General features: G+C 41.4%; 1 protein-coding gene across 1 annotated transcript; it reads right to left on the bottom strand.

The window, feature by feature from the left end:
- Window positions 1–2,844: 2,844 nt before the first annotated feature.
- On the bottom strand, window positions 2,845–22,723 carry LOC120543259 (serine/threonine-protein kinase 19-like). Its single transcript, XM_039776251.1, has 7 exons — window positions 22,573–22,723; window positions 15,554–15,658; window positions 12,383–12,528; window positions 11,154–11,389; window positions 7,790–7,887; window positions 4,464–4,611; window positions 2,845–3,543 (listed from the first exon to the last, which is right to left on the bottom strand). Exons 2-7 carry the CDS (start codon window positions 15,654–15,656, stop codon window positions 3,498–3,500), a joined length of 777 nt encoding a protein of 258 aa, XP_039632185.1. The 5' UTR covers window positions 15,657–15,658; window positions 22,573–22,723; the 3' UTR covers window positions 2,845–3,497.
- Window positions 22,724–23,045: the final 322 nt, after the last annotated feature.

Below are 23,045 nucleotides of genomic sequence, written 5' to 3'. Positions count from 1 at the left end.
CATTGGAAATTCCTTTAAAGCTGGTTTTGGTTCCAAGCTCCAACACATGGATAACTTTGTATGCAACTTTGCCACGCAGTTCTTCCCTGCCAGCCACAGGGATCCATGTTGTAGATGTGGTGCCAGTAACTCCGTCTTATTCTGGGTGGCTAATGTATCCCCTCAAATGCTGCAAAGTGGCAGGCTGAACTACAGAGGATGGGCTGTGACCGTCCCAATGTGGCGTGGCAACAATATTACAGGACACAAGTGAAGTTCTGCGGCTCTGAGAGATCTGTGGTTGCAGTGCAGCATGGGATAGGGGACAATGGTCGTCTAATACAGACTTGCAGGAAAACCTGGCCTGCTCTCCCAGTGCCCATCCAAAGTCCTGCCAGTGGATGAGTAGGACTCCCTCACCATGATGTTCCCCACAGTATAACTCTATTAGAGAGTGACAGACAGAATGTTCTTCCCAGCATCCTTTACTGAGACTTTTGCCTAACAGTGTCACTCTGCTCAGGTCTACCAAACGTTCTGGTGGCACTCGGTGAAAAGAGAACCAGTTTTGGAAATGTCTGCTCTGGCAGAATGAGAGCTGCACCAAGCTGTGGAATTTAAATAGTGGATTTAATTAACAACACAAATCAATTCGGAGACCGGTTTGAGGCTCAGACTTAGCTGGTCATCTGTTGGCTCATTTCATGTCTCACTTCTGTTAGGGTGCTGCTTAAGAAGAAAATGAGCAAGTCAGAGGACGGAGTCTTAAACAAGTCAAAATGAATTTTTTTGTAATTAATGGGAGTTAATCGGCAGCAAAAAGTGGTCGATAAAGGGTTAGAGTGAAAGCGTGCAGCTCCCATAGCACTTCAGGACCGGAGCATATTGGTGCATCTATAATGAAAAAGTTACTACTTACAACATTTTGTGGCTGTAGTGTCGATGCCGCGCTATTATGAAATCTTGCAGAATGTTAACTGCTTCTCTGCAAAGCTCCACTCAGCCAGTTCATATCTGCGGGTGGGCAATGTTGGTCCTGGAGGGCTGCAGGTTTTCATTCCAACCCAATTGCTTAATTAGAAACCAATCCTTTCCAATCTCAGTCCTTATTTATTTTTATGGCTTGCTAGTTTCCAATGGAAGGTTCTTCTATCGCAGATTTATTTTCCTTTCCAAGGATATCATCAAAATGATTTGAAGCCTAAAATGGATACTTTAAGTCTGTCACATTTTTCAATTAATTGTTTTATTAAATCCAACAGTGCATGATGAACACACACACGGAGATGTAAATGGAAACAAGCTGGATGGAGTACTACTGGCTGCTTTGTCATTTACATTTTATTGCTAATAAGGAGCCATTAAACACACTGAATGCAGCAGTTTAAGATTGAAATAAGCAATTAAGGGTGGGGAACCTTAACGAGAGAGACCACTAAAATGAAGCATCAAAATGTCACTTAGGCAATAAAGTGCGTCATCAGCAATAATTGACTTCTCATTAAGAAACAAAAACATGCAGCCACTGTGGTTCTCCAGGACCGACATTGCTCACCCCCTGCTATAGCGGGTTCACGGCTCAGATGAAAAGGCCAGTTTTTAAATAATCGCGGCTTATTGAGAGGACGTGGTAGTGTGGCCAGAGTGGTTCTCAGACGCTGCGTGATGCGGGCATTTCCTCACTTAAGTGCACAGGTGGGGATTCGTCTGTATTTCTAATTGATGCTGAGAGCCGCTAATTGCCACACCTGTGCCACATCCCCATAATAAATAGGAGAAGCGCGAGTGCGAAGGGGGAGATGAGTGAATGAACGCAGGTTAGAGGAGGTGAAAGAAGACAACACTGGAAGTGAAGGAGTCGGTGCGTGCGTGAGAGGGAGCGAGAGGGTGGGCTCGCTGATCAGAGAAGGCAGCTGGGAAGTGAGCCCTAGCGGGGTGTTTGGCTGACACCTGGGGGACAGCACAAAGTGGTCACTCCTGCTGCGCACTTTTGAGGAGCATTGACCAGAAGGTGGTTGGCTCGCTGCGTAAGGTAGCAGGAGTTCGGAGGCTTGGAAGGTGGAAGCCCCAGTGTGAGTACCCTGGTCGCTGGGGAACCCAAGTCAGTCTGGAGAGTCCTATAGAGGCAGAGATGGCAAGGCTACAGACGAGAACGAGAAGGTCAGCTGCAGGTAGGGCGACTCCCCTGGTGCATGGCCCGGATGGGAGAAGCAGGGGAGCCGCCAGTAGTAGAAGGCCCCGGGTTTTGTTATTAAAGGACTGTTTCCAGCCATTGTTTTAACCTCATTTTTAAAGGATTTATTGGATTTTAACCTCCACTTTGGTTCACTGTTTTAATGGATTATTTGTTTATTTATTCGACATTGTGAAGCACTGCACTATTTATTTTGAACTGTTTTTGGCTTTGTTGTTTTTAATATAAGTACTCTTGCCCCTTTTTCCACCATCCCCTTGCTTCAGTGGTGTCCTCACGGTCCAGCTCATCTGGTTACATGACCGACTGTGTCGGGTTCAAGAGCTCCGAAAAAGGGAGAGGGGACCGTGGAGTGCGAATGCACATTGGTACATTACCTGGGGTCCTCCGTTATGGTCCTGGAGGTCCACAGCGGCTGTGGGTTTTCACTTGAACAAGTTTCTTAATTTGCTAATAAAATGTTTGGCTTAGTTTCAGTGAACTTGCTTGTTACGATTCAAACCCCAGAATTGCCTATTTTAGATTTAATTGTCACCGGTTTTCTTAAGCAGGCATCAGTTAATAGTGACTTGCAAGTGATAATCAAGCCAACAGCGAACATGCTTCCATTTAAACCTGTCTACGGCCATTGTCTGTTTTGAAATAAATGAGAGAAGGGAAGGACAACCATACAAAGTTTACAAAAGACGAGACAAACTGCATCCTGAAAGAATGACAGCGCTAACAAGCCATTTAATTAAACACCAAGTTTCAGGTGTCTTAATTATGGGACTGGTGTGAACAACCACTGCGGACCTCCAGGACCATAAACAGAGTTCCACTGGTTTGCAGTGTGCAGATGTGGGAGACTGAGAGTCTAGCAGCAAAAATTGCCCACTGGTGTCAATCTGGACTGAAGTGAAATGCTTTCTATGCACAAAAATCCTCTAAACTTATTAAACTGGCACAACTGGTGAAGCTGCTCCTTCCTGCATCTTTTTCTTCAGCGTTGGCCAAGTTCCACACCAGTTTACTGTCTGAAAAGGCACGTTTGTTGCTTTAAAGCCGACATGGAAACACCGTCTTACGAGTCCACTCAAGCGACATACAGATGTACTTTCTGCATAATTTTAATCAATCAATCAATCTCATGTCCTTTGTATAGCATTTTTTTCCTTTTTCAATATATACAAGTCCATTGGCAAAGTTGGCTCCTTCATCTGTTGGGTTGAAATGGAGGGGGTGGCACAAGTTGTCCATCTTTTCTGGATAAATCTTTGTTCACATGATTCCTGGCATGTTTCTTGTATTTATGAGCTAGTCCAAGAATGTGTTGGCTTGATCTTCATCCATCTGCAACACGCAGTAAAGTGCCTGTTGTCGTCGGAATACTATTTGAGGGGACAAGAAGAAGAAGAATAAAAAGTAGTTGGAGTAAATTAATCATCCATCCATCCATTATCCAACCTGCTATATCTTAACTACAGCATCACGGGGGTCTGCTAGAGCCAATCCCAGCCAACATAGGGTGCAAGGCAGGAAACAAATCCCCGGGCAGGGCGCCAGCCCACCGCTGGGCACACACCAAGCACACATTAGGGACAATTTAGAATCGCCAATGGACCTAACCTGCATGTCTTTGGACTGTGGGAGGAAACCCACGCAGACACGGAGAGAACATGCAGACTCCACGCAGGGAGGACCCAGGAAGCGAACCCAGGTCTCCTAACTGCGAGGCAGCAGTGCTACCCACTGTGCCACTCGTGAATTAATCACCAAAGCCTAAATCATTCTGTCTTGGTTGACCTCGGCTAGGCTACGGCCCAGGAAGGAATGAGCAGAACGCTGCCATTTGAAGCATTTCCTTAGCTTCTTCTCTTTTATAATCGAGCTGGCAATGTCAGGCAGGGGTAGTCATCACGTGTTGTCTCCATCACTACATGAAACAGTTTAGTAGAGAAAATATTCACTTCCTCATTAGACATAACCTACCTGTTAGATTAAGAAAAACTAAATGGCACAAATGTGGGATGTAATTCAACAAACGGTCAACACCGCTCCCAGCATGCAATTTGCTTGACCTTCTGGCTTTCCCTTGCAGTTACTTAAGGCTTACAGGGTTTAAAATGAACAATGGAAAAAGGACAAAGTGGCCAATCGCTCAAGCCTAATTTAATGGGGCTGTAATTTCACTAAGCCCAACTCGCACACGTACAAAAATGTGTTCTTGTGCCGTTTTTAGCACAGATAGACATGATAGTAACTTGGCATTTACTGCTAAGGCTATTATAAATGCAAGAGAACTTCTTACCAATCTACAAGCTCTGCTCCAATAAGGTCATGGATATGATAATGAATGCCCAGCTTCACTTGTGAGGTCATCTTTCTGCCCTCCAGGTCCCTCCTTAACACCTCATTGTATTTGGTCTTCTTAATCATACCAAGCACTGCTTTTCGGCCTGGAAGGGGGGAAAAAAAATTAAAAATGTAAGAGAACTTAAGAATTCTGTACACTACAGTGAGTACGCAATCATGCAGCCAGGACAATGACTTTGAAGTGGAGGCTTTTATGACAGCAACTGATGGTGATGTCGCTTTCTTTTCCAAGCAAGAAAACAAAATCAGTGGAGGATTTGTCTTTGTTGGATTAAAGCCCATGGAAGCTCACTTTCTTCATAACCATTTGATGACCGCAATTATAACAGTACAGCCAAGTAGTCACGTGAAAAAGTACAGTAAGTAAACTCCATGAAATGTTGTATTCTTTAACATATGTAGACATATTCAGATTTGACCTTCATTTAAACAGCATCTACAGGTGCATCTCAATAAATTAGAATATCGTCGAAAATATCAACTTTCAAAAAAGTTAAACTCTGATTCATTACACACAGATTGATATTTCAAACATTTTATTTCTTTTTATTCGGTGATTATGGCCTACTGGTAATAAAAACTCAAAATTCAGTATCATTTTTTGAATTACATAAATTAACTTTTTGATGATATTCTAATTTATTGAGACGCACCTGTACAAGTGAAGCATCATCTATAAATTTCATTTACATTTTGTAGTCTATTGTATATATTATATATATCTCTGTAAAAAATATATTTTAATATTATACTAGCAAAATACCTGCGCTTCGAAGCGGAGAAGTAGTGTGTTAAAGAAGTTATGAAAAAGAAAAGGAAACATTGGGTCTTGCTCAGAAAGCGGACGCCTTCCACTCACCCAAACACTAACCTTACGGTCAATAAAATGGGTCCCCGATGTTAAGTCACCATTTTAGGGCTAAAATGAGAACAGAAATCTGAAACCTACTTGTATACCTAATCTTAATTATTGTGAAACAACCAAGTGGCATCCGCTTTCTGAACAAGAGCCGAAACACTTTAAAAATCACGTAACATGATTGTCAATGTAATTGTAGTAGAGTTATTTTAGTATTGAGAGTGAATCTGATGATTGCAAAGAGTTTAATTTAGGATTGTAAATGTTGTGTATGAGAAATACACATTTTTAGGCAGGGAGCCAACCATGTGGTAGGTGCGCGGACAGCGGCCATGTGGAAAAAGGAAGGTAGGGGGGTGGCCCTTGTGCGTCTCTGCCGTGAAATAAAATTCTCTGTTAACGGAAATAAGGAATGAAACCGCCAAAAGGAGAGGTCAGTCCCGAACGTTCCTTACGGCATAATGGGGAGAACCACCAAAAAGACGACATTATTTTCGAAAGTTCCTTTACGGGGTACGGTGCAAAATGAAACACGATTAATGTTTGTAAGTACACCGTAAAGGATGAGCATTGGAAATCTTAGGCTTCCTATGTATATTGGAAGTCACAGAAATAGTGGGGAGGGATTTCCCCGATCTATAGATACAATTTAGGGGGTTACACTCGTTATCCTCCCCTTGGGTGTTGCAATAGGACATGAAACATACCTAACTTTTGTAAGTACACTGCAAGGAATAAGCATGCGAAATTTCAGCCTCCCACCTATATGGAAAGTGGGCGAATTAGTGATGAGTCAGTAAGGGCTTTGCCTTTCATATGTATAGTGTAAAAGAATAGACTCGACACACTTAAAAAGGTTTGGGGCAGCCACCTGTATATTATTCCTGGCGGCAAAAAAAAAGATGTTCTCAATACCGGGTCCAAAACTGTTGATGGTTTGTCAAGATGGCGGTTTTAAGGGATTGGACAGGAAGTGACGCAAGGGAACCGGAAGTGATGTTCTTCAGATGTCAGAGTGGGTGCCGGAAGTGACGTCATCTGTCCTAAATCAGACAGGTTTTCCTGCGGCTGGTCTGTAGAGATAACAAGAGAAGGTTTAGTGCACACCGCCATCCCCTGGCCTGGGGTGGAATTACCTTTGCTTGGTCCATACAACGTCTTCGTAGTCGCACGTGTGTGACAATAGATACACGAGGTATAATCAAAAAGTATGGTGAATGTGGATACAGAGCACCATCCATGAGCAACGCAAAACAATTCAATGCCGGTTCTGACATGTCCATCCTAGAGCCAAGTCTGTGATGAGTTTCAACTTGTTTGATACTGCCAGTCGTTTGTGAGCCACTGTTGAGTTCAAGTGTGTTTGTCAAGTTTGTTGCTAATAATGGATATCGAGCAACACATGAACATGAAATTTTGTTTCAAATTGCAAAAAGCTCAGGAAACCCATCAGGTTAAAATCGGTTTATGGTGACACTGCACCGACAATTAAAACTGCTTACAAGTGGTTTGATAGATTTCGTAATGGAGAAAAGAAAAAGGAATAATGATGGATGCTTTCTCCTGCCTGTGTTTTATTGCTTAAATCAGGTCATTCCAGTGTGTTTTGGGTGCAGTCCGTTTAAAAACTTTCTTCCACAATGGTTGGATCTCCTTTCCCTGATCTATGCCTCTCCACAATTTGATCACAGAGGTCTACAGAGAGTTTCTTGGACATCATGGCTTGGTTTTGGTCCTGACGTGCAGCTTGAATTGTGGGACCTTCTACACAAAGTTACACATGTGCCTTTCTAAACGATGTCCAGTCAGTTCGGTTTTGCAAATTGTGGACTACAAATCACATTCTAGAAACATCTAAGGGAGAAGTAAAGCAAATAGGAGCCACCTGAGCATAATTTCGAGGGCCACAGTAGAGTCTGAAAACTTCTAGGAATGTTGTTGATTTTTGGTAAACTTGCAAAACGTTCTGAAAACATGGATGCACAACGTCATCAGGGGTTAGTAAGCATAGACTGATGGGCAAAAATGGCAAATATTTCAAATTAAATCTGTGTGTAGGAAGTGAACGAGTCCGACTACTTCCCGTATCCAACTACCTTCTGTACACTGTGTGCGCCCGGTCTTTGAGCTGTGAGGAGATGTCGGGGTCTCATTGTGGACAAACAGACACATACAATGACAAATTGTCGGAATGATTGTTTACTCTAAAGTGGCCATGCAAAACCAAGTATGGGGGTTTGCCTCAAGTGACAGAAATGGGGTCCTATACGGAGTAGACTGCCGCATTATATCCAAAGTAGCCTAAACAAGATCGGCCTTCCTGTGACTGTCGTATTGCATAAAGCAGACTCTGCTAAATGGGTGCATTCAACCAGATTCAAAAACTATGAAAACAGACTAACCTTGAATCAGGTACTTTGCAAATCGTCCACTGTTTGGGATCGCCAGCCACCAACTCCCAGCATCTCTTACTGTCAGCACCCCAGATTTAACCAGCTGCCTGTTCAAAGAGAATAAAGAGTCTAGAGCAGTGCTTCCCAAACTCGGTCCTGGGGACCCCCTGTGACTGCAGGTTTTTGTTCCCACCAGATTCCTAATCAGTGACAACACCTGATAACACGGAGCTCATTTAATTAGCGGATATTGTTTTCTTTTATTTGACATTCAGAAAAGCACAGCAGCAGCATTTTTACATTTATAAGACATTTAGAAATATTTCTGCTTTTGCTAGAGATTGAAATGCTTCACTATCTCTTGTTGATTTCATTATATTTAGATTTTTTCTCTGTGCAGTTTTTCCCACTTCGTTGTATCTTAATAATGAGCAGAGCAGACACCCTGACAAACAACACTAAATAATCAAAGGCTGCAACTACTTTAGTGTCAGACCCACTAATTAGTAAATAATTGATTAATGAAACAATTAGAACACCTAGAAAAGTAGAATGAAAATATTGTTAAAGAAAAAATACATTATTCCTATATAACTGCTTGGTACACACACACACACACACACACACACACACATATATATATATAATCTTCATTTGGGTCTTGATCTTTGTTTGTCCGCGAATGAATTAGAAGAAGCACTAGATGGCAGTAGAGAGACAGCTAAAACATAGGCATTGCATTAAGAATCTCCTCCAGGCTTATACTACTGAAGACTGTGGTACTCCAGTCACACCTCAAAACTCAGACATTCCAACTAAACAAATTGTTGTGTTTTAAATTAAATGAAGAGATCTTCATTTAGATCTTGATCTTTGTTTGTCTACAAATTCCACGCATGCGTAGACCACCTTCCAGTTTAGTACGTTGTTGTTACTCACGGATGTCAACGATGTGCCAGAATAACGAAAGGGGTGGTGGACAGTGTTACGCTGGTTAGAGAATGAGATTGCCGAAGATAAAAGGTACAGTACGTGCCTATGTAACATATGAATGAAAGAAAGACAGTGGGTAAAATGAATGACAACGTAACAGCACGTTCCGGAAATTATTATTGTTACGTTGTAGCCGGCGAGTGCTGCGTGTCTCACAGTTGTACCGTGGCTTGCTCACATGTCAGTGAAGTGATCTCTATTTATGCTTTAAAGAGCCTGGATACCTATGTGTCCCCCTTTAATAACCATTGCTCCGTGTATGCTGCCTTACTCTTTGGATTGCCACAAAGCAACCTGCGAGACTGGAGAAAGGTTGAGAAGACATCGTGAGAGGAAATGACAGCGTCCTGAAAACGAGACGGACTGAACGGACAGAAGCAGAAATGCTCCTACACCACCACATAATTACGATTCGGATAGCGACTCCGAGTGGGCCGTTCCTATCGAATCAATGTCCAAGGGTTTTCTTTTTTAATTTTGTGTCCCTTATAAAAAATCATAATGCTGTTCGACGAAGGACCCAGTTCACGACTGGCAGACGCGTTTAAACAGGGAGCCCTTCAGACAAGTTTAACACGCGCAACGTAGATGGCTGCACGTGGCTAGTATATATATATATATATATATATATATATATATATATATATATATATATATATATATATATATATATATATATATATATATATATATTAGCAAACTTTATTTTCTAATTTCTATATTGTTCCTTAAACACAGAACTTAGGAAATATCAGTTCACTTAATTAGCTCAGGAGTCCAATTAAAAACAGAATCTGGTTGGAACAAAATCCTGCAGCCACATGGGGTCCCCAGGACCGAGTTTGGGAGGCATTGGCCTACAGCACCTGAAGGTTTGCTTTGACTGCACAGGCTCAAGCTTTGCCAAAAGATTTCTCTGGAATAGAAAAATGGATGGATGAACCTGTGGACAGCTGGCCCCACTGCACACAACACCATTAGTGACAGTGGAGAATCCAATGAGCTTAGCCAGCAATCAACTTGCAAGAGTTTGTTTAAATATCAGTTAATTTACCATGAAAAAAATATTTCTTGCTTGAGGGCAGTGCAAAGTAACCCAATGGTAACATTAAATATCAAAATGACAATTTAGTATGGGATCCAATGGAGTGCTACAGTAGTCACCACGACATGCGTGTCTGCATCATCTGGTTTACTAGAGACCACTCACTATTAAGAGCCTTTATGATTATTTTATATTTTCACATATTTCCACTGGGCAGAGTGGTGGCTCCGAGGCTAGGGGTCTGTGCCGACAATCGGAAGATTACTGGTTTGATTCCCGTAAATGCCAGAAGTGACTCTAGTCTGTTGGGGCCATGACCTGCAATTGATTCGTCCAGAGTGTGATGTTAATCTGCATCCAGTGCTGCAAACAGGTCCTCCAATTTACAGGCAAAACTTGGGGGTATTCCAGTCTGGTGTTGCATGGCTACAATTGGGTCCTAATCCGGGTGGTTCATCGTGTGGTGGGTGCAACAACGTGCCCTAATCAGTGCGTGTTCCCGACCTCCTTCTTTAAATGGGACGGTTTCCTCTTTCTGTATTGGGCATGTCCTGTATGTATAGGACTGACAACCCCGCACTAAGCAGGCCATTTTAACTCCTCCGATTTAGTGCCTTTGTACTGCACTAGACGAGAACAGGCCATGCAGCCCAACAAAGCTTGCCACTCTAAATCGACTTAATTCTTCTAAAGTAACATCAAGTCTAGCTTTGAAAGTCGCTAAAGTCTACCACACTGCTTAGTCACTTATTCCATGTGTCTGTGGTTCTTGGTGTAAATGTAATGTTTGCGTGAAATTTCCAACTGTGTCCACATGTTCTTGATGAACTCATTTTAAGTCACCATCTCGACTCACTGGACGAATTCCCTTCATCATTTTGCACACTTCACTCAGGTCTCCTCTTAATCGACTTTTTCTTAAACTCTAAAGGCTCAGCTCTTTTAATCTTTCCGCATAACTCGTCCCCTGTAGTCGCTCTTCTCTGGACCTTTTCTTGTGCTGTTATGTCCTTTTTGTAGCCTGAAGACCAAAACTGCACCCCGTACTCCAGATGAGGCCTCAGCAGTGTGTTATAAAGCTGGAGTATAATGTCCTTGGGCTTATCTAAATGAACACCTGGCTATTCATCCAGACAGGTGCAGCGAGTGTTAACTGTACTGGAGAGGTGATTGTTGTCATTTGTTACAACAGTTCTGTTTTTCCGTGAGGTCCCAATTTCCCCTTGGGTACGAATAAAGCAGAATCCATCTAAAAACACAAATGGCTGTGCCTAAGCACATTTCTCAATAATTCTCCACCCATTTCCCATCGATCTCGTCAAAGAGATAACTTACGTAATTTCATGATCTCGAAATAAAAACTCCTTCAACATTTTCTCCTTGTTGAAGCTCAGGTCGCTACAGGACTTCAAAACCGTGTCGAAAAACTTCTGCACCGTGCCAAACGTCTGTTGGCCAGACTCAGCCGCCAAGGCTTTTGCTTTGTAATCTTCTGTGAAGACAATAGCAAAGGACTCTGGGTCGAAGCCCATTTGAAATATCAGAATTTCTCCTTTATCTTTCAGTTCACTCTGAGGGGGAAAAAAAGAAAAAAAAAACAAAAAAACGCACCATTTTATTACCACAACAGGAGGGTCGACTCCGCAGCCCTTAATAAAACATCATTCTTTCACCCTTACTTAAAGTCAAGGCAAAGGAAGTTTGTTCTATGAGTAGCAGTAACTGGTTATTAACTATGCAGGTAGCCAAACTGCAAACCTGCCATCACAGCATCCCCTCCAGGACCTCAGTTTGCCGCCATAAAATATACCCTGAATCCTTAGAACATCCCAAGTGGGGGAAGAAAAACACACGGGACTCATGCATCGTATCCCTGCCACGGGCACAGGCAAGAGAAAAACTTCATTTTTTACAATTCATTTATTTACAATACAAGAACACGAAAAATTTGATTTTTAAATTACATTTGAAACATTACTTCCCTCTCAGGGCGGCGCGGTGGGTAGCGCTGCTGCCTCGCAGTAAGGAGACCTGTGGGTTTCGTTTCCCTGGTCCTCCCTGCGTGGAGTTTGCATGTTCTCCCCGTGTCTGCATGGCTTTCCTCCCACAGTCCAAAGACATGCGGGTTATTTTATTTACTGTATTTATAAAGTACTTTAAAACCAACGTCAAGGCTGACCAGTGCTGTACAATAAAAACACAGCATATCAGACACACAAAACCAAAGGGAAAATGAAACAGAAACACATAAACAAATAAGCACATAAGAACTGAAGAGAGTCTTAGGTTAGGTACATTGGCGATCCTAAGTTGTCCCTAGTGTGTGCCCTTTGGTGGGCTGTCTCCAGCAGACCCCCGTGACCCTGTGTTAGGATATAGCAGCTTGGATACAGACTGACTGACTTCTCTCTCTCTCTCTAAGTTTCTAATCTCATTTTGGACAAGTGCTGTCTGGGTTGAGTGTCATGGTTATAACACACGAGTACCAAAAAAAAAATGACAAAATGACAAAACAATTTGAACAGGCAACAAGTGAAGGAATAAAACAAACTTTAGAATTTTACCACTTGTCTGTCCACCAGTGTCCGGTCTTTAGTGAGGCTGTAAAGCTGATGCTTCAAAATGATGGGAGGAAGCGTGTCGTTAAAGAGCTTCCGAGGGAAGAGAGACACCAGATACTGCAGGGCCGATTTTGTGTCAAGCGTTTCATCTGCAATTTAAAAATCAAAACTGATGTTATACATTAACTAAAATTGGGAAAAATCAAATTCTTACTTAGAGGATCCGTACAAAACCTATTCAAAACCTGGCGGGATCTGCTCAATAACATTTTAGAACAAGAGTTCCCCAACTTTTTTCGGCCACAGACCCCTTTACTAAAAACTTTTAAAAACGTCGATCCCCTAGTCATTTACTTTACTTACTCAAATTAATAAATGTGTACAGTACTCAATATTACATATTTCACTAGATATCAAACTTTTCATTTTAATCACTTGCAATTAATGATTGAAAAAGATAAATGACTACGGAATATGGCATTGTCTTGTGCAACATTTAATATCGAAACCTGCACTAACGAAAATTAAAGCAAAAAAATACGAGTTTTATTTACAATTTTGACATTTATGAAATAAAAATGTAAAATCAAAATTAGTACAAATAGTCCAAGCTGTACTGTCTGCATTTCTTTTTTGGTTCTGTCATATTATTATCTGAAGAAATAAAAACCTTTATTAACAAACAATTTCGACAGCCCCTGTGATTAAAAAAAAAACAATAAAGTATGTACTTACTTGAAACAGAAGATTTTTGTTCAAACTCGAATAAATAAACTGTGTCCTCCGATTTTCTTTTTCGTAGTACTGCTCCTCAACAAATAATTATATTCAAAGTTCAAATCACAAATAAGTATCAATCAAATAATCGATAATCGAATATCCGTCATCTCGTCCCACCACGAGCAAGTGTGGACATGCAACGGTTTTTCATGTCCGCACTTGCTTTGATACGTTCGATAAGACGATGTACAGACACGTTTGTGCTATGTGTATTTTCATGCATTCTTACTTGTGACTCTTAACGACACATTTTACCTTTTCGTTCGCGAGTTTGGCATGTAATGTTTTTTTTAATAATTTTACTTCTTAATTAGGTACCTATTAGAATCATAGATATTTTGAAGTAACAAACAAATAGCAGTAGTAAGGGGGTCTATTTTTGCTGTTGTCGACCCCCAAATTTTTTTATTAAAACTATTGACCCCTAGAAAGTTCAAATCGACCCCAGGGGGTCGATATCGACCACTTTGGGAACTCTTGTTTTAGAATAAGCATTTCAGCTGAGGAAACAGATTCTCTCCCCTCTTTTTTTTTTTATTCATTTACATATTTTTACTATTAATAAAGTTTTACTCTGCTGACCTACCTCTCTTTCTCATGGGTGAGGGTCGATTTGTTTTAAACCTAGTTTTGTTAAACTTGACTTGCTTGTATGAAATGTTATTTGCTAATAATAAAACTAATAATGTAAAAAAAAAAATTAAAATCAATTTAAAAAAAAAAAAATATCAAGTTAGAAATAAGTAACGGAGTACTTCGAGAAGAACTAAACATTTTTAAAAATATGTTCCATGGTAATGAATTAGTACACTAAATTGTAGTTATACTTAATTGTGTCCCCCCGCTTTAGAAAATGAGGACACACACCAAGACTGCCATGTCCACCATCAATGCTGATCTGCTACAAAGGATTTCAGGTGAATCCGACTACAGGACTGCAGAATGGTGTTTGTATTTTTCTAATCTTACAAATGCTCAGTGTGCACCTCCTCGTTTCAGAGAGTTCCTATTCAATTAGTTTTAAGTACACCTTCATATTATACAGGGTGCGCACAAAGTCCGTATACCCCTATCTTTAGGAGCAATTGCAGGACTAACCATGACAATTTGGTTCCTGTGGACATCAGCCCAAGTCTTCCCGGTATTTTGAGGTGTTTCCGACATCCCATCTGGTGCCGACACCTGCTGCCGCTCAAGAAATCGCAACAACGTGGCGGTCGTTCCAAGACAAAGCAATGGGTGACACAAGTGTTTTCACAATCAAGAAGCGCTTGGTGGCCACTGTGTGGGTTCATGAGCGGTCTGTTACTGGGAAATCGATCAAAAATGTCATGGATGACTTTGTTGTGCGTTTTGGGAAGGCATCGCCGACAAAGAGGAAGTTGTTGCAGTGGGAGAAGAAGGCTTTTGCAACGGGCAGCGTCCAAGATGTGCTGCGAAGTGGAAGACCATGCACAAGGCATGAAACGTGTGCAGATGTGGCAGAGTCTGTTCAACGATCCCCAATGAAATCCACTCATAAACGTGCTGCTGAGTTGGAAATAGCGGAATCGACATTGCGAAAACACATCAAACAGGACTTGCAAATGAAATGCTGGCGTCCATTGCACGTTAACGAGTTATCAGATGCTGACTTGGCCAGACGTCAGGAAGCTTGTGATCTGATGCTGCACCAATTTCCAACAAATGCTAAGAAGGAAGAGGTTATGTTCTCCGACGAGTGCACGATTTACCGCAGCTCCCGCAATCGAAACGCCCGTTTTTTCTGGGGAAAAGAAAATCCACATTTCTTTGAAGAAATTGAGCATAACCCACCACACGTGATCATCTGAAACATGCGGTTCGCGCAGCGGTTCCAGAAAGTCACCCCGCAAATGTTGCAGAACATGAGCAGGAGAACCTGGCGGCGCATTCGGCTGTGGAGAGATCATGGAGGGACCCATACAGATGTTTTGGATTCCTAAGAGGTGACCTTTAGCTTTCAAAATCCTCCAAAAGATAGGGGTATACGGACTTTGTGCACACCCTGTACTTACTGAGGGTAACTCGTCTTTAATTTGTTCTGCAAATAATGTTGGGCTGTTTTTTGCATTTAAGTGAGGTTTAGAGTAGTGGAGAATTCATTTTTGTCATTGGTCATGGTAACCAGCAGTTACCACATATGAATTATTTAGTATTTTTTGTATGCATTTAAATCCCACTGTACTGCTAAATAAAGAAATAAATCAAATGAAAAAATGTAAAAACTGCATGGCATCCCAGTGAAGTCTACTACCATGTATGAAACACATTCTGTAACTTTTCTCCCACACTTCAGAAAATCCATGACATATAAGACAATGCTGCCAGAGTATTTTTCATCAATTTTCTCATATCTGAGGAATCTCTCCGTACCTTGAAATGCAGAGCTCTTTCCATTTTCTTGGAATCCAAACGGTTCAAGTCTTGGTTTCTTTGTTTTAAATGCATCCGATATTAACAGCCGTTTCCTATTCATTGCTAAAGGGGAAAAAAAAAAAAAAGACAGGCAAATGAATAGTAAATAAAGTAAAAGTGACTACCAAAACAGCTTTCGTCCACACATGTACATCCATCCATCAGTTGTTTACTCCGGCCTACATCTGATACAAGGCAGGAAACAACCCTGGACATGGCGTCACTCCAAGTTCACGCAGCAGGCACAGTGCTTACCCCAGCTTGCACATCTTTGGGTTGTTAAGGGGATAACAACGACCACCTTTAGATGCCGAAAGGCGATTACAGTGAAGAGAGATTCACCAAGATTAAAAGGGACCACACATTCTCTTCAATTAGAATTCAAAAATTAGAATGTCCACGTAGAACGACGACGACATTTAAAGGCCTGAACTGATGGACAGCACTAAGCGGTACAAGAACGTCCTCCACACGGCCTGCGTTGGTACTCCACACTAGTAGATTATGGGCAGGCGGGTCAGTTGAACCGATCCCTCTGAACAGACCCTGTGTGAGTGGGGCTGTGGGTCTGATCTCGCGCTTCAACTTGATTTGTTTCGACTTGGATTTTTGTTTCTTATATTTGATCGTTTTGACTTTGCTTTGTAATTTTGTTATATTGGAACTTGTATTAATTATTCTGTCCCTTCCTAGTTCAACTGGTGTCCGTTTGGGTTTTTGAAAGGTGAAGGGGGAGATTATGAATCTACTAATAGTTGTTGTAATGAAGACTTACTGTATTTTGGTTTCTGTTAGGTTTATTTTTACTATTATCGTTGGTACGGCCGGCACCATACTGGGCTCTAGTTGTTAGGGTCTTGACTTTGGAAGCCATGAACTTTGACCAACTACATTTTGGGGTTAGAAGTTGCATAAAAGGTCACTTTCTTATCTGAGTGGATGGATTCCAAATCCAACTTTTCCCGCCTAGCGCTTTTAGAATTACTATTGAGTACTCTGGATCTCTGATCCATACTTGAATTTTTCTGACCTCCATTTTTGGTTTGGGCGAGGGTGCGGTTGTCTTCCAAATTCTCGATTCTGTTTCTGGTTTAGACTACATCTCTTTACTCTCGGTAAATATTTCAAAAATGTTTGCTAGGCTGGTATCATAACAATTTTGAACAATCTTTTATCTTGCCCTTAATCTCCTGATCAGTTTGGGTTTTTTGTTTTTTTTTAACTGGCCATTTCAGGTCAGACATAACAGACAAAATAATGAGGTTCTTTGGAATTTTTTTTTTACTCCCCCAAGGTTCCAATAATTCAGTCCATGCCATTTTAAAAAGGCTGAAGCATCTGCAAGAATGTGGTTCTTTTCACAGCTTTTTTTGGGTTTTTTTTTTCTACCGCCCATCAATGAAATGCACGTCGATGCTTTAACTTATTTACCACAAAAGAACGCTGCATTATTTGAATAAATTGCAAGGCTATCATTATTGTCAGACACATCTGTGGAAAATGTCATTATTTAGTGGCTCTCCCTGCTTGGTTCACATGTTCTTCTCTGTGTGGGTTTCTGTCAGGTGTTGCAGTTCCAGGCGTCCCACAGTCCTAAGACACGCAGGTTTGGTAGAATGGCAATGCTAAAATGAGCCACTTTGTGTGTGTGTGTGTGTGTGTGTGTGTGTGTGTGTGTGTGTGTGGTGGAATCTGTTTGTTGGCCAGTTTGGTGCTCGCTTGTATGTTCACCCTGCTGTGGGTTGGCGTCCCGTCCAGGTGGTGTTACCACTTTATGCTGCATTCATAAGACAGAAGAGAAAAACAAAAATTTCTCAGTAGGAAATTTCACATATAAGCCCCCTGAAGTGGCAGCTCCCAGAAAAACAGAACTCTATGAATTGTAACGTATACAATGAGGCTATTAGAAATAAACCGGATGTATTAGGATTAAAAGTCAAGACGGAGGTAAAAAGCTTAGGGGTGATAGTTGATTGTAATCTAAATTTTAAATCGCATATTAATCAGAACACTAGGACAGCATTTTTTCACTTAAGAAACATAAGTAAAGTTAGACTTCTTATATCACTGAAAGATGCTGAGAAATTAGTTCACGCGTTTGTTTGTGTTCAGTCGACTAGATTACTGTAACGCACTCCTCTCAGGACTACCCAAAAAAGATATAAATCGTTTGCAACGAGTGCAGAATGCAGCTGCTAGAATCCTAACCAGGAAAAGAAAATCCGAACACATTTCTCCAGTTTTGATGTCACTACACTGGTTACCTGTGTCATTCAGGATTGACTTTAAAATTCTGCTTATGGTTTATAAAGCCTTAAATAATCTCGCTCCATCTTATATATCGGAATGTCTGACACGTTATATTCCAAATCGTAACCTCAGATCCTCAAATGAGTGTCTGCTTAGACTTCCAACAGCAAAATTTAAAAGAAGTGGTGAGGCAGGCGGCCTTCTGCTGTTATGAACCTAAAATCTGGAATAGCCTGCCAATAGGAATTCGCCAGGCTGATACAGTAGAGCAGTTTAAAACACTGCTGAGAATACATTACTTTAACATGGCCTTCTCATAACTTCACTGTAATTAAAATCCTGATACTCTGTATATCCAATTCATTATCATAACTATTCATGGTGGCTCTAAAATCTGTACTAACCCCTACTCTCTCTTCTGTTTCCTTTTCCGGTGTCCTTTTGTCTACTCAAAGCACCGCGATGTTCCAACAATGATGGATGGATTAAAAGCCAGAAAGTCTGTATGACCATCAACATCAAGTCCGTCCGTGAGAACCCTAAATACAAAGGGGACCGTTTCATTTGTGTCAGGTAGAATGCCCAGAGGGAGGAGACGGGGTGGTCTTGTGGCCTGGAACCCCTGCAGATTTGATTTTTTTCTCCAGCTGTCTGGAGTTTTTTTTTTCCTCCCTGGCCATCGGACCTTACTCTTTTTCTATGTTAACTTACGTTGTCTTATTTTAATTTCTTATTTTGTCTTTTATTTTTCTTCATTATGTAAAGCACGTTGAGCTACTTTTTTGTATGAAAATGTGCTACATAAATAAATGTTGTTGTTGTTTTATAAAATACCAGTAACGGTGCACTGCATGAGAACATGCAGTGAATCCACTTGACTTGAGTGTTCCTAGTCTTCATCCTCTTTCTTTCTCTGTCTCTGTTTATCGTTTGTTAGCTCAGGGGTTGATGCTCTTGTTCCTTCCTGAGCAGCTCTTCTTTTCTCCACCCTTGCGGCCCGCTGCTTCTCTTCTTTTGTCGCCAATTTTTTGCATTAAAACTGATTAAGTTAGTGTTTGTGTGTCAATTACTTGTACGTTTTCTTTAATTTTTCACTTAAGCTGGCACCTAAGTCTTCAATCTGCTTCAAGAATGATTTAAGATATGAAGAGGAAGGGGAAGTGATGGCGAAGTCTGCCGAGAGTTGATTCTTCAATAAAATAAAATGAGGAATAACCTTGGAGGTCAATCATCACCCCGAGAGCGGATAGTAGACGCCCCGTAGTGTAGGAGTACCACATTTCAGGTCAATCTGTCAAACGGTTTGCGAGCTACAGGTGATTTCAAATCCTGGACAGACAAACGAACAGCCACGATAGTGTATTATATAAGAAAATAAAAACTGGGAGTTGTCTCTCAGATGGGGATGGATATTGAGGAGTAAACCGCAAGACAATGATTTTATTATTATGTACATTAAAGAACCATAAACAAATCAAATTAATAATATAATTGAACAATTATTATAAACGTAAAGTTGAATACATCGGACTCTACCTTTTTATTCACACAGCTGCAAAGTACCACTTAGCTCAAAAGTTGGTAGAAATCTACGTTTTGTACCTTATATGTGTATGCAAAATGTGGTTGACCTAACTGAAAGCGTACTCAAGTTATCGTGTTCGTTCTCACACACACACACACACACACACACACACACACAGAGACACAGACAGAATTCTAAAAATGGTATTTTCGGACACAGGGAGGTCGAAAACGTCGAGATTCATCAAAATCTCGACATCGACTTTTTGGATGATTACAATACTTTCCCTACACTTCGTAGTATTATATAGATTTAGTTGTGTTGAATCCATTTCTGAAATTGGAATTTGTCGACGACAAAAGTGTTTCCCACGAGGTATTGAATTTCGGTGAAAAATGCCATTTAGAAAAAAATATATTTTTTAAATAAAGTTGTTTAGCTCTCACTCAGTATTTTTTCCCCTTTCTTTTTACTCTTTCAAAATAGCCAAGAAATTACATTTAGAAGGTTAGAAAGATGACCTTTTATGGACCAGAAAAGAGAAAGCTGCTGTTGGAATGGCTTTTACAGAAATACGCAGGATTGGGTTGATCCTTCTGTCGCCTGCACCAGATAAACAGGTAAGCAAACAATAAAAGATTTGGTAAAAGAAAGCTGTGTAAACAAAATAAAAAGTGTATGCTACAATTTTCTTGGGAATACAAAAGCAAAAAACTACAAAAACAAGTTGAGGTGCTTGGGTCTTCCCACCTAGAACTTGTATGCAACAGGTCTTTAAAAATCCATTTCCTAAACTCCCATTTGGACGTTTCCCCCAAACTTGGGAGCCGTCTCTGATGAGCACAGGGATGAGGACTCCACCAGGTCATCGCTCAGATGGCCATTAATTACTGTGGGAAGGGGAGGTTAAAGTCTCCGTCAGCAGACCCCATGCAATGTGAGAGTGTAGAATTATCAAGTGACTACTATTTGGAAGGAATAATTATTTTTAAAAAACAATTAAACACCAATCAGCCACAACTAATATTGTGTAGGCCCCCCTTCCGCCACCAAAACAGCTCTGACCCATCGAGACATGGACTCCACAAGACCTCTGAAGGTGTCCTTCGGAATCGGTCACCAAGACGTTAGTAGCAGATATTTTAAGTCCTGTAAATTGTGAGATGGGGCCTCCATGCATCGGTCATGTGTTTCCGGCGTATTCCACAGATGCTCAATCAGACTGCGATCTGGAGCATCTGGTGGCCAAGTCAACGCCTTTCCTACTCAAACCATTCCTCAACAATGTTTGCAGTGTGGCAGGGCACACTATCCTGCTGAAAGAGGCCACGGTCATCAGCGAATACCGATGCCATAAAGGGGTGTATGTGGTCTCCAATAATCTTTAGGGAGTTCATACTGCATGTGTCATAGTAACTTCCACATGAATGCCAGGACCCAAGGTTTCCCAGCAGAACATTGTCTCCGCCACCTTGTCTTCTTCCCATAGTGCATCCTGCTGCCATCTCTTCCCCAAGTAAACACCACACTTGCAGATGGCCATCCACATAATCTAAAAGAAACTGGGATTCCTCCAACCCAGCCACCTTCTTCCACTGCTCCACAGTCCAATTCTGATGCTCAATGTAAGCACTTTTAACGCGGGACACCCTGACTGGTCTGCAGCCACACAGCCCCATAGGACGGTGCCCTGTGTGTTCTCTGTCTCTCTCTCATGGGATGCATTACATTTTTCAGCAGTTTCTGCTACAGTAGCTCTTCTGTGGGATCAGACCGGACAGGCTGGCCTTCTCTCCCCACACACATTAATGAATCTTAGGCGCCTGTGACCCTGTCTCTGGTTCACTGGTTGACCTTCCTTGGACCACTTTTGCTAGGCATTAACCACTGCACAAGACCTGCTGTTCTGGAGATGCCCTGACCCAGTCGTCCTGTCATCACATTGTGGCCCTTGTCAATGTCACTCAGATCCTCACACCTGTCCAACACTTCACTTTCAAGAGCTGTCGGTTTACCTGGTGTCTCACATATCACACCCCTTGGCAGGTGCCATTGAATAAGATCATCAATTCTCATCACGTCAGTGCTTTTAATGTTGTGCCTGATCAGTGTGTGTGTAATTTATACATGTTTCAAGTTTTAAATATCTCATTTAAAAAATATTTCTCAAAAACTGCCCCCCTTAACCTTCATCTCTCTAAAACTTGTGGCAACAGAATTGCTTTTTCACATCATTTGGATTCAGCACCCTCAACTCTATACGGAACACCCAAAATTTTTGAGGATAGTAAAATCCTTTTGTTTTTCCTGGGCAGTAAGATACAATTGCTTTTCGCGTGTCAAATTGTATTCGAAATGCTGTAACACTTTAAAAGGGCAAAAACCTGTAATATTGTTTGCAATAATGCATGGCTGTTGCCCCCCTAAGTTAAGAATGCCGTTATCTCCCAATTGCTCTCTGTGTTCTCTTGAAAGATGAGAGTGTGAGAATAATTAGAGCTGTGTTTTTTTTTTTTTTTAAATTTCGGATGAACTGAGCGCGATAATCACCTTAGATACACTGAAGCGTAATGTGTCACTATTATTAAAAATGTATTAAAGCGAATGGACAGCACTTTGAACAGCTGCTGGAAGAATTTCACTGTAGTCTGCACATGTGACAATAATTATCCCAGAAATCTATAATCTCGTCTTGTTCGCACTAATTATGTGTTCATTTTCAGTAACGAATGAAAATTGTAGTGTCTGCGTAAATAAAAATTACTGACCGCCGGTTGCACCCCTAACTACCGCACGTCTCAGACACTCCGTATATTCTATTAGACCGCCAGATTATAAAATTCTTTTTAAGGACGTTCGCGGAGAAAGACGCTATACAGTACGAAGGGTTTTAATAACTCCAACTGTCCGATTCTAAATGCCAACGAGACTTGTTAAAACGTGGCAGGACACACGGCAGCAGACGCGTAATAAACACAATAGAGAATCGTAACCAACTAGATCTCAAATGTTACGTCGTCTCGGATAAATGAGACAGCCAAATATCCTAACGGAAACGTTAAGAGTAAACACCTTCGGTCCGTCAAGTCCTCTGGTCGCCAACGTCAACCGGGTGACGGTGGACTTCACGGCCTGCGCGACATACCAGCTGTACAGAACGCATTAGCACAAAAACCAACTCCGATCCCTCACCCAGGCTTACCTGAGAACTGCACGACATGTTCCAAACTTAACACCCTGTGCTCCAAGCTTCACATTTATTTTAAAGACTGATATCCAGCCGGGAAACCAAAATAACTTGAGCGGCCGCTGCGAGTAGCAAACAAACAAATCAGATCAACAGAAGGGCGGTGTTACATTTAAATCCATAACCAATCACAGGGCGAGGGAGTGGTTAAGGATATCCCTAATGTAGTGATTGGCCCTTAAAACGCCAATCTTATGACGTCCCGAGACCTCGTTAGTTCCCAATTTGCTCTGCGCTTGCCCAGTGACACCCTTCATTCCTGCTCCAGGAAACAAAAATGTATAATGAAATTTAGCAAATGTACAAAAATGTTTGAGCGCCATAATTAGTGTGTTTTCAGAATTACAAGCTGGAGTGTGTGCAGCGACAGATGATTTTTGTTTTCTTTTTCGCCGCTGGGCTATTTGCTGGGGTTTTAAAAGGTAGAA

The sequence above is a fragment of the Polypterus senegalus genome, chromosome 13 (assembly GCF_016835505.1).
Source record: "Polypterus senegalus isolate Bchr_013 chromosome 13, ASM1683550v1, whole genome shotgun sequence".
NCBI lineage: Eukaryota > Metazoa > Chordata > Cladistia > Polypteriformes > Polypteridae > Polypterus > Polypterus senegalus.
Note: the sequence above shows the minus strand (reverse complement) of the source record. Positions and strands in the feature narration are given on the sequence as shown.